This window comes from Rasamsonia emersonii (genome assembly GCF_000968595.1).
Source record: "Rasamsonia emersonii CBS 393.64 chromosome Unknown ctg1118621760692, whole genome shotgun sequence".
Taxonomy (NCBI): domain Eukaryota; kingdom Fungi; phylum Ascomycota; class Eurotiomycetes; order Eurotiales; family Trichocomaceae; genus Rasamsonia; species Rasamsonia emersonii.
The window spans coordinates 1-11,475 of NW_013562804.1; the positions used below are offsets into that span (position 1 = coordinate 1).

An 11,475-nucleotide genomic window follows, 5' to 3' on the forward strand; every position below is an offset into this window, starting at 1 on the left:
GGGCAACAGCAATTCATACCAGCGTTGCTAAATGCATCCACCACCTGATCCGCCTGTTGTTGATCATACAGCTCCCAAGCTTGTTCAAAGGCGCGAGCAGACTCGGCCCGGGCCTGAGGTTGAGGATCCCTCCGACCAAAATCGAGGCCGTTGAACACGAAGACGAGAGTGATACCCAGATTCTTGTACGTCTGAAGCTCCCTCTCGATGTTGGCTTTGAGCGCGAACGGGAAACCACCCAGGGCAATGAGAAGCGGTTCACGAGTGGAGTGATGGTGAAGGTGCTGGTAGATATAGTGCGACGCATCGACTCCGACCACAGCGCCCTTGAGAGCGGAGAGGGGGAGGGACACGGTACGGCCGGCGGCCCAGTCATCCAAAGCGCGGACTGTTTGCTCGACAAAGGATGGTTAGCAATGTGACCTTAATCTCTGGAAGAACAAGTCCACTGTTCACTTACTAGGCATGGTGCAGCAAGCTGAAGCTAGCTTGTCAAGGCCACGGATGATTTAACTGCGGATGCCGGAGTGCGTCTCCAGCAGGAGAGCAGACCGCCAATGAGACAGAGCAGCTGACGGCCGTCGCAGTTGTGGAGAGGTCAGCAGAGAGAACAAGGCGACCGAATAACAATATTCATGACAGCCATACTCCTCTTAGGTAACTAAGTGGCCGACTCGACGGAGGCCTTCTGGCCAGGCACAGAGGCGGTGGAGTGGCTTCGGGCGCTAGCGAGCCGCCAATCACAACGCGCCGTCATTAGCTGCTACGCAGCACGTGACCTATAGATATACAGGTCGTCTACTTTCCTGTGATGGAGATTGTGGTGCAGCAGTGTCGTTTATAGGGATTGCATGTGGGGGGTGATTTACGGGAAGGAGGAGCATTTATCAGTTTACGTACACACGTCCATATACAGGATAGTCTCCAGAAATCGATAATAACCTACCCGTTGACAATGATTTACATATAACAATGATTATCCAAGATAGATCAGACTGAGATAGATGCTAAGAACCAGATCATCCAGACAACAGCAGTATGAAAAGCAAATACTATCTTTCACAAATAACATCTTTCGGCCGTATCACCACCAAAACCAAAGTCAATGATTGAGATACGAGGCCGACTCCTTCATTCCAGAGAAAAAAAAATAGTTGGTGTATTGATAACCACCTACCAGTGAAAACTGCCATGCGATCGAATCGAATTTAATTTATCTTTCCTGCTTATCATTGGCGGCAGTGGTCGTGGCGAGAATACCGTAGATAGGTAGATATCACGAATGGTAATATTAGAGTTTTATTTTAGATAAGGACATGCGGAACCTTCCATTCCCCGCATTTTCTTCGCATGTACAGTACAGTACTTACCTATTAAGAGATGATTATAAAAGCCTCAACCTGAAGACTAAAACAAACAGCAGAAAGCACTCTCACTTACCTTTTTCCCCCCCCTTCATTTCAATAGAACATTCTTTCCCTTTCTGAGCCAGTCACAAACCTACCGCAACAATGACAGGTCCTACTACTACCTCTCCGATCCAGTTGCCCATCATCGACATCTCGAATCCGGACGATCCGGTCGTGGGCAAGGCGATGCTCGATGCGGCCATCAAATATGGCTTTTTCTATGTCGATGGCCGGGGGAGCGATTTCTCTGCGGAGGAGGTGGAGCGGATTTTTGAGCTGGTATGAGAACTATATACCTACGTAACAGTCATGACTGGGAGAGTATATCTCTATCTATCTGTATAAAAAAAAGATCTGGAGTGTCATTTCATTCCTTTTGTTTCTTTCAAAACATCACTGATAAAAACCCATAACTTTCGTACAGTACATACGCTAACTTAGATTCCTACAAAAATAATCCAGTCCAAGAAATTCTTCGCTTCTCCCCGCGAAGAAAAAGCCTCATGCACCATCAGAACTGATGTATGAGCCACTCACTGCATTGGCATTAGCCAACTGATCGACTGATGGATCCGACTGGTCAACTGATGTGTATTGTATAGAACCGTGGCTGGTCAGGCATGCACACAGAGACATTGGATCCGGAGCATCAACGGGTATGTCTGAAGGAATCAACCCTGCAGAAGCAGAAATTAATGACTGAATTATTGGTTCTCGAGAACAGATAGGTGATTTCAAAGAGTATGACTACCATTAATATTTACTCTCAACGAAACTATTCTCTGCAGGACTACATACATATCGGAGAATAGTTATAATATATCCAACTGACATAATGTCCTTTTGACCTAACCAGGGCAATGAACTTTGGCGAATTCAAGAATGGCAAAGCGCAACAGCCTCTCCCTCCCTCACTGATCCCCCACGAAGCAGAACTGGACCATTTCGCGACATCGTGCAACAGGACCTGCGCAAGGGTGATGAAGCTGCTTGCTTTGGGATTGGAGGTGCGTAACCCATCCCATATACACATAGCAAACACACCCCCATTATTGCAAATGCATTGCAATGCAGTCTAATGTATGTACATGATAGATCCCACCCGATTTCTTCGTCACCCGCCACGACCCCTCCACCGGCCCTACGGGCTCTATCCTCCGTCTACTGTACTATCCTTCCCTCCGCTCCCCTGCTGCCTCCGCCAACTACAGGCCTGACGTCGACGTCCGCGCCGGCGCACACTCCGACTACGGCACCATCACTTTACTCTTCCAGCGGCCCGGGCAGCCGGGGTTGGAGATCCTCACGCCGGAGGGGACATGGGCTTCTGTGCCTGTTTGGCCGGATAGCCATCACAGTAATAAGCAGACGCAAGAAGAAGGAGGGGCGACATTCCCCCCAATCGTAGTCAATATAGGCGATCTACTCAGTTTCTGGACGAATGGCCTTCTCAAGTCGACTGTCCACCGCGTCGTCTTCCCTCTGAGTCAGGGTGAAGGTGATGACTCCGCCGCAGCTACGCAGGAAGACCGCTACAGCGTCGTCTACTTCTGCCATCCTGTTGGCAGTACGGCGCTGGTGCCGCTTCCCAGTCCGTTGGTTGAGCGGGCTGCTCGCGAGAGACAGCAGGAGGAGGCTGCAGAGGCAGCGAAAGTCGGGTTCGGTGGTGGAGCAGGGTCGCTAGGTGAGAAGCGCACGTTGACGGCGAAGGAGTATCTGGATCAGCGGTTACAAGCTACGTATGGGCATAGAGAGAAGGCTTGAAGGAAAGTAGACCGGTGGTGAACAGTGCTGAGCTGTGTTGTTCTGTGTTTACAGGTTGTACCAAAGACTACATATGCTTATGCTTACTTTGAACACAGAATTCTTATCTGATTCCAGTCAAAGCGGGAATGCGTTTTAACTACCATACCCATGCGATATGTATGTAGTCCAGATACAAAGGAAACTCGTAGATGGTAGTCGATGCCAGCATACACCAGCGCAGACGAAACAGACGCGACAAGAAAAAAAAACGCAAGATTTTGAAGACATGGTTCCCTAGCCGGATGAGATGACTCAACAAATGAACATTTCAAACAAACTCGACAAATGGAAATGGTGGTTCCAAGTTTCAATACATCAAGGAAAAGGTCGTAGAATGGAAAGGGAAAAAATTGAAAGATGAATGAAGTAGATGCATATATAACAACAGCAACAACAACAACAACAATGACAATGACAACAAAAAAAAGGTATCTTAATGATGGAGTACAAACGCCGTCATGCTCTGAGCAGGGAAATGCAATCAATGGAAGGAAAACAACCCTGCTGCAGAACTGATATGCCATGCGTCAAAAACCGACCGACAAACAACAACAAAATGACACCATGCGACCTGAATAGGATGGAGATGCATTAAGATTAAAGGTGGGATCCGACAGTCGATTCATAGAATTATGGCGTGCTATGGCACCAGTGACGGTGATAGACCCACGCAGCCTTCTGGCAGTCCTTGCTGCAATATTTGGTGCGACGGCAGCGACGACATTTCGCAAACTGTCGCTGGTATTCCTCCCATTTTCCACACTTCCAGTACGCACACTGGCGGATTCCCCCTCTCGACTCATCCTTGCGACAGAGATTCCTCATCACCACACACGCCCAGTACTGCATGTCCTTGGAGTGGTGCCGGACCGTGAATTTCTCCACCAGAGGAAAGATGTTGAAATCGTCCGGCAGCAGATATTCGTCTTGCTCCTCCTCCGGATCCTCCGGCGGGAGAGTCGCCCCGGTCGGGTCGTCGATCAAAGCGAGTTCCCGACCGATCTTGAGCTTCGGAACGAGATGCGAATGTTGGAAGTAGGATCGGAGGTTGCAATATTTGGAAACGTAGGCGAGGAGTTGCAAGGACATCAGGACATCTTCATCCCGAGGCATCGCCGTCAAGACGGCCTGCGGGGTATTTTGATTCCGAAGGTATGACGAATAGGGGCTGGGTGTGAGCGCGGGGGAGTTGGTGTTGTTGGGAACCTGGGTAGGAGAGAAGCCCAGCGCCCCCGTGGTCTGCGTGTTGGCCGTATTGACCATACTGCCGTCTACGACGGACCGGTGGCTGATATTAAAGGACTCCGTATCTTGCGTCCGGGAAGGGTCGGTCATGGCCAAGCCATGCGAGTCCGAAACCTCATCCAACATCGACTCTCCATTGCCGACATTATCGATCTCCATGCCGTTCTGGACACCCACAATCGGCTCCGCCACCTCTCCCGATGTCGTATCATCGGCCATCGGAGAGTCCTCGCCGTTGGTGTCGTCCGATTCGGTTTGTTGCTGTTGGACAGTGGGTCGTTGCCGTCGAGGAGTCGACTGGGGAGCAGCACTAGCTTGAGCAGCAGGGCCGCTCGGGGTCGTCGGCGAGTCGGGCTGGGAAGTGTGACCGGTCTGTAGTCGAGGGAGCGTGCTGGGAAGGCGATCGGCATCCCGGACAGGTCGCAAGCCGAATCCATCGGCCGCATCCGTGGTCGGAACAGCCGTCGCAAGAGGCTGCACCGCCCGATGGCCGTGTGCCCCTTGCTGGTATCGAGGATCATGGAGCCTTGGATTATGAACCTCGCGGCCAAACGTGATCCGCTCGGGAGGAGAGGTCAACGCTACTTGGGGTATCGGGGCGGCGTCGGTGGTGTTGGGATCGGCGTGGTGGTGGTGATGGTGGTTGTGGTGGTGGTGATGGTGGTGGTGGTGGTGGTCATGGTGGTGGTGGTGGTGGTCATGGCTGAAAGGCTGGGGAATCTCGATGGAAGGAGGAGGCGCCTGGCGACGAGATGGACGCTGCTCCGTAGTCGACGAGCGGTCGAAGACAGGGGAGTGTCCTGATGATGACGATGCTGATACTGCGGGATCACGTGTGCGAGTGGCGGGTTTGGGATGCCTCGAAGCTGAGGAGCGCTGATGCTCAGCATCGGCGCGAGCTCGAATCTTATCCACGACTTTAATGTAGTTATCGAGGATGGTCGCAATGACAGGAACCATGTCGGCCTCGACAACCCTTGTCCGGACATTCTCCGAACCGCGAACACCAATGTTGACGACGCACTGGAAGGCGAGACTCCATTTCCACATCTCCATCAAGTCCTTGCTCCTGCCCTCCTTGAGGATGCATACTAGCCGCTCAATGCCGCCATCGACGGTGAGTATGTCTCGGATTCGAGCCGAAGAGGTGGTCAGGTAGGCGAGGTGGTTGAGGGAATTGATGAGAGGGAGGGTCGAAGTGCAGTCCAGGGCTCGACGATCGTAGAGCGTGGTGGTGATGTTGACGGAAGCCTTGTTCACATTGGGGATGCTGAAATTCACTTCCCTCATGATGACCAACGAATAACGGATTGCTGATCCAGTTTGGCGTGTCTCTTCAGCAGATGGATTCGATGATGAGGCTGGGATGGGAATTGTTCAGGGGCAGAAAGATGAAACCCAAGCTGTTCGTTTGTTCGTCCTCCACGTCAAAAAGACTCACCGCCCCCAGCGAGCCAGGAAAGGACTAGTCGTGAAAAAAAAAACAGACCCGTGCGAGATTAAATACAACCGGATCAAATAACGAGAACCATCAATACTCCAAAAAAGAGAGGCCCGGCGTCGTTTAATGAGGAAGAAGGAGGATGATGAGGAGAGTAAACCGGACTCGGAGAAGGCGATGGAAAAACGCAGCCGAAGGGAGTGCCTAATTAGTAGGATTGGCGTTCTTCCGCTCGGGAACCACTTTAGCGAGCGACCCCGACGCCGAAGCAGAGCGCGCAACAGAAATATTAATTAAGGAATTACTGGTATAGATGGTAAAAGCGCGTTAAGGGAGTAAAAACAAGAAAGAAGGGAGAGGTAGAGAGAAGGGGGAGGGACGCGCTGTCGGGCAGCAAGAGAAGGAGGAATGAATTGATGGCGAGAGGGAAATGGTGAAGCACCAGGATGGCAAGATGGCTGTGAGTGATTCACGGTTCGGGCTCGGCTCAGGCTTGGGCTTGGGCTTGGGCATGGGCAGTGGGCCTGGGGCAGACGCGGGTGGGTATCTCCATCAGCGCTCTTCTTATTATTGATTTTACAGTGTCACCTTCGGCGGCGACGGGCCCAGGCGCGCTGCTACAAGGTCCTCTATTCTCCTCCCTCAGCCTGTGTGAAGACAGAACGCCACTCCCTCGTCGCGCGGCGGTGATTTCTCCCCCTTGGCGAACACGCCACCCAATCGCCGCCGCCTCAAGAACCCCTCTCGATATTACCCCCTCTCGATTGTCACTAGACCCCACTAGACTAGCATTCAACATGATCTCCTATGTGGAAGACTGTTCAAGAGGTGGTGGATTTTATTCTCCGCAGAAGAGCTGAGCAGAGTGTCTTTTAAAGAAAGAGCATAGCAGGAATCACTGCAATGGTCAATTTTTTAATCTTGGCATCCATTCACCCGTTAATTCTCCAGTGTAAACCACAGTCTTAATCTGTATTTTTTTTCTTCGCATGACTTTTCCTTTAAAAGTGAGAGAGAGATGAAGATTTTTTTTTTCATTTGGCTCCCAACATAGGTATCTGCCAATGAGACATTATTCTAGCTTACGCTATTCTTGTGCAACCAATCATCATTGCAATACCATTTATTTTACTTCGGTTGCCACATAATATTAGTACTACTCCGTAGATAAAATGCAGAATAAGCGATGCGTCGGATCGAATATCTCATTTGATAATCAAACTCAGCTCGGTGGTTCCCTTCCCGCACGGCTATTCCTAGCCGCGGGGCCTTTCCTTGATGGTTCATTCATTCCATCAGGTCATTGTTATTATTCTTGTTATTTTTACCGCGAGTGATATAGCATTGCAGATCACAGTCTGGTTACTGGTTACATTGTCACTTACGGAGTATAAGGTCTTTTTTTCCCTTTCTTTTACACTCTCTTTTCCAAAAAGGTCCTCCCGTGACAGTCCCGTCTCAAAGTTAGAATTTCAACCAGGGTCAGTTTCACCATCCGCCAGCCCCAAGCCAGCCAAATCGCAGAACCAGCGCTAATTGCTAAAGGCTGGATTTTAGCCATCACAAAAACCATTACAAAAATAGCTTTCGAAAATAGCTTTCGAGACGGCGGCGAAGCTCACGCAAGGCTCATCACCTCCATCGGAGTCCATCCATACTTAGGATAGATTCCTAATTGGGAACTTTGGAAGAGACTTTTACGGAGTACTCTGTAGCTGTTCACAGATACCTATCGTAGTTAACAATAATAATGAGGTTGTTTGCCGCGCCTCCTCCACCATCATGAGAATGATGAGATGCGCAGCCTTTCTTTACCCATTACCCATTTCAAGAAGTTAAGAAGACGACTTTTTTTTTTTGGTTAGAATTGTTATTCTGGGATAGACCATGGATAAGGCTTCCGTAGATCCAGACTTTTTTTTAAAAAAAAAAAGCTTTTTTTTCCGGTCGCCGATCGACTGGAACGAATTGAACTGACTCGAAGCATGGTACGGAGTACACCTCGGTTCGCAAGAAGGTGTGGTGTGGTGCGGTATTTATTATTAGAAACGGGCGCCAACACGGCCACTCCGGCTGGCTGGCTGGCTGTTTACCCGCCGGCATCACACCAAGGTAACCACCTAGAATCGCAAGTCGATTGCAAGGATCAGCCGACATTAACATTAATCATGATAGTAAGGTAGTGGCGGTTGTTTCAATTCGAGATTGTTTTGATCGCCTGTTGTTAAGAATAGCAGTGGAATACCTAATATCCAACAGCCATTCGCTTTCCTTACAGTTTACTGGCTAGATAATTTTTATTCGACTGTACAATCGAAGGAAAAGCATTGTCAGAGAAGCACGACATAGCTGCATCACCGAGTCCGTCAAGCTGAAAGACTGACAGTGTCCTGTGGGAGCAAGACGTAACGTAATCGCGAACGATCTTCGTAGGTATTGTCATTATATTATTATATAGACGGGACTCGGACTCCGAACTTCCAAGGTTCCTTCCTATCTTTGCCTGCAAGGTCGAGGATTTCTTGTCTTCCAGTCCATTCTCTTAGTTCTGCTGGCGTCAATAAGCTTTGACACTGTGGCTGGGACATTGATGAGGTTCTTCTTCTTCTTCTTTTTTTTTTTCAACCTTTCTATCCTTAGAATCAAGCATCTTCAGAACTCTAGCCTTGTAGGAAGGTTAGATCAACATCTCATCTCCAAAGAAGCTGAAGAAAGGAATTGGCAGTCTTTCTCGAGGATAATAGACAGACAGAAAGAATCATCTTGCTTTACTCTGTAATACTCCGTACTTCACTTCTGTCAGGCTCGCAGATCAACAACTTTCGGTTTAGCTGGTCGAGAAGGGTCAATACTCAACAATAGAAATACGGAGTAGGGGCTGTAGGGCCGTGACTCACTAAACTACTCCGTAAACAGACTGCGGACCGTCCGATTGGTAAGTATAAAGATGAACTTCAGTCCAGTCTTGTCAACGTGACCTTTGTCACATGAAATCATCTGCAAAGAGGCATAGCTTCCAGATTGCTTCATGTAGGCAATAATTGATACTTCGTACAGTCCAGGCTGTGACCACCAAGCTGGACTCTAAGTCTCCAACCGTTTAACTGTTACTATCCAATCCCAAGCCCTGTCCGGCTGTTCCTGACGCATCTCAATCCCTGACTCTCGATCGATCGTCCAGTACTAATATAACTACGGAGTAACTACGGAGCAGCTATGATTTTGTCGGGTTCTATCGTTCTTCAACGGTTTGGGGGGGCACTCGTCAGCCGTTGTGACGATTGGTCCACTTCTTAGTTTCATCTCACGGAGAGCTTCGGATTAAGAACCCTGATCCGAGTCTGTTGCAGCACTCTGGATCTGATCCTGCAGGTTCAGACCCCTGGGTTTTCATAAACCACTTCATACTCCGTATGAAGTAGCAATTTAGCAAGCTCCAGTATACTCCGCAGTAAAGGTAGCCTGGATCGGATGAGTGACGAGCCGCGCAATAAATTGAGACTGCGAGCATGAGTTGCTGGGTGTTCGTTTGACCCCTGTCGTCGCTATTGCGAGAGCGGGCCCACCGTTGAGTGATATACAGAGTACGGAGTATACAGGACAAAAGTATAGAGTATTGCTTAGAAACAAAAATGTGAAGGAAAGAACAGTAGTCATAATAATACTCCGTAACCCTGCAACTGGGCGTCAGGACTGAGCAGAAGACCTACCAGCGTCAAAATTTCCGAGTACTCCGTATGAATGGATATTTGTCTGGACGATAATGATAAGTCTGGGGTGACGGCTGGTATCTTGCCCCACAGCAAGCCGCGTGGGTATATCCATCCTTCTAGTCCGCTGTAGCAAATCGGCCCCTATTCTGCTGTAGCGTACGGTCACGTTGCCATAATTGACTCTTTGAAGTCGGAGAGAAGATAACTTAAAAACCGCTCCGAAGCAGCACCAGGAGAAAGCTTCTCAACGGCGCACATTTTGGGAATGGAATCCGGTAGCCTGGAGTCTGGGATCAGTCTTTAATATAAATTGGCTTCTGACAGCCCAGTCCAGACACGATCTTCAGGGATCACCGTGACGGGGAAACTCGTTATTGGCCGCATGGCAGGAGTTGAGCCAGGACGGCTGGGGACGAAACGGCAAGGAGCGCAACGCCCGTTTTAGTATTGACACCATTGAAGACGCGGAGGATGAACGGTCGGGGGGACTAGGACGAGTGTGGAAAGGCAGGGTGCGGGAGCGCATCCGGCAGAGAGTCGGAAGATTTTGACGTGAGAGCTGACTCGCCGCCAGTGACCTGTCCGTCAACTCCACCGACAGGGAGCGAGGATTATCTGAGTGGATCAGGGGCAATTTGTTGAACGACAAGTCAGCGAGATGACAGCTCGCGCCAGGCTTCGATATGGCGACTGTTGCAACGACAATGGCAGCAAGGCATCGCCGGGGTCGATGGGAGAAAGGCGAAGGCTTCAAAGAGTACACGGTCCAAAACTCTGTGGACAGGTCTAGTAAAGATTATTTTGCGATTATGGGATCTCAGAACGACTGAACGAGCACAACATCGGACGGACCAGGAGAGCTTCCAGAGACGCCGTCGACCTGCATTTGGCCCCTCGGGCCCTCCACTCTGGCCAGTGCAGGCGCCCGGCCCAATCACGGGCGACCCGCAAAGGGAGTTCGCGATGGCACCCTGGAGCTAGGCCGGTGGCTCCTGCGCCAGAGCCGCCTCGACTGTGCTCCTGTCCGGATGAAGACCACACTGCAGCGCTGCACGATGATGGCAGAGTCGCGTCGTAGAGTGTCCGGCATAGGAGTCAGACGGATTCTCTTCACCATCTCGACCCTTCGCAATGCGCAGCCGCTCGACTGCCCGGTTGACTGCGAATAATCAGGAGGCAGACGCTAGAACTCGATAGGCGGGACCTAAGTTGGGCGGTAGCATTCTAGCAACCGGAGACTCCGTCGCAGGCCTCTCGTGACAAGTCGACACGGCTGTTCTGCGCGACGCTGCTGCTCTGGTCTTCAAGCGACAATAAAAGGCATTAATACTGTCTTGTCGTCTAATAATAATATGCTCTCAGCTGCTCTGGGCGCATGTGAGTGGCCGTCGCCAGGAGGGCGCGCTAGTTGCTTCCCGATTCAGCGGCGAGGCCCACCCGGCGTCCTCCACTGAGCGATCCACTCCGGAGGAAGGCGCGCGACGCCCGTCATCCGCTGCTCGCCTACTAGGAAACTGCCAGTCTGCCAGTCTGCCCCTTTCCTGCCCTGTGGCTGCTGCTCGCCTTCCAATCTGCCCCCTCACCCGCTGCTCGCTCCTCTCTCTCTCTGCGCCCTCGCCGCTCCCCCATCCGCCCAGCGTGTGCGCTTCTCTGCTGTGTCCGCTGCTGGTGTTCCCTTCATCCCCTTCTTTCCTTCTCTCTCTCTCTCTTCTCGTGCCTCTGCGTCGTCTGCTGCCCGTCGCTCGCGTCCTTCCTTCGTCCCACGCTGGCATTCTTCGTGTCTGCGTCGCCCGTCTGCTAGCTGCTGGGGATCCTCCGTTCATTGGCCAGCCCCTGCTCACTAAGCGGCCGCCCTCCATTT

General features: G+C 50.9%; 4 protein-coding genes across 4 annotated transcripts; 2 read left to right on the forward strand and 2 right to left on the reverse strand.

The window, feature by feature from the left end:
- Positions 1–20: 20 nt before the first annotated feature.
- T310_8266 (uncharacterized protein) lies at positions 21–467 on the reverse strand (the record flags this gene model as incomplete). Its single annotated transcript, XM_013468948.1, has 2 exons — positions 21–388; positions 461–467. Coding segments are annotated over 2 exons (375 nt in total), but the record flags the coding sequence as incomplete, so codon positions are not given.
- A 1,044-nt stretch (positions 468–1,511) lies between these two features.
- Positions 1,512–3,173, forward strand: T310_8267 (Oxidoreductase, 2OG-Fe(II) oxygenase family; the record flags this gene model as incomplete). Its single annotated transcript, XM_013468949.1, has 6 exons — positions 1,512–1,688; positions 1,851–1,931; positions 2,012–2,065; positions 2,266–2,416; positions 2,505–2,575; positions 2,685–3,173. 6 exons carry the CDS (start codon positions 1,512–1,514, stop codon positions 3,171–3,173), a joined length of 1,023 nt encoding a protein of 340 aa, XP_013324403.1.
- A 672-nt stretch (positions 3,174–3,845) lies between these two features.
- Positions 3,846–5,750, reverse strand: T310_8268 (MYND-type zinc finger protein samB; the record flags this gene model as incomplete). Its single annotated transcript, XM_013468950.1, has 1 exon — positions 3,846–5,750. One exon carries the CDS (start codon positions 5,748–5,750, stop codon positions 3,846–3,848), a length of 1,905 nt encoding a protein of 634 aa, XP_013324404.1.
- A 605-nt stretch (positions 5,751–6,355) lies between these two features.
- T310_8269 (uncharacterized protein) lies at positions 6,356–6,761 on the forward strand (the record flags this gene model as incomplete). Its single annotated transcript, XM_013468951.1, has 2 exons — positions 6,356–6,440; positions 6,484–6,761. 2 exons carry the CDS (start codon positions 6,356–6,358, stop codon positions 6,759–6,761), a joined length of 363 nt encoding a protein of 120 aa, XP_013324405.1.
- Positions 6,762–11,475: the final 4,714 nt, after the last annotated feature.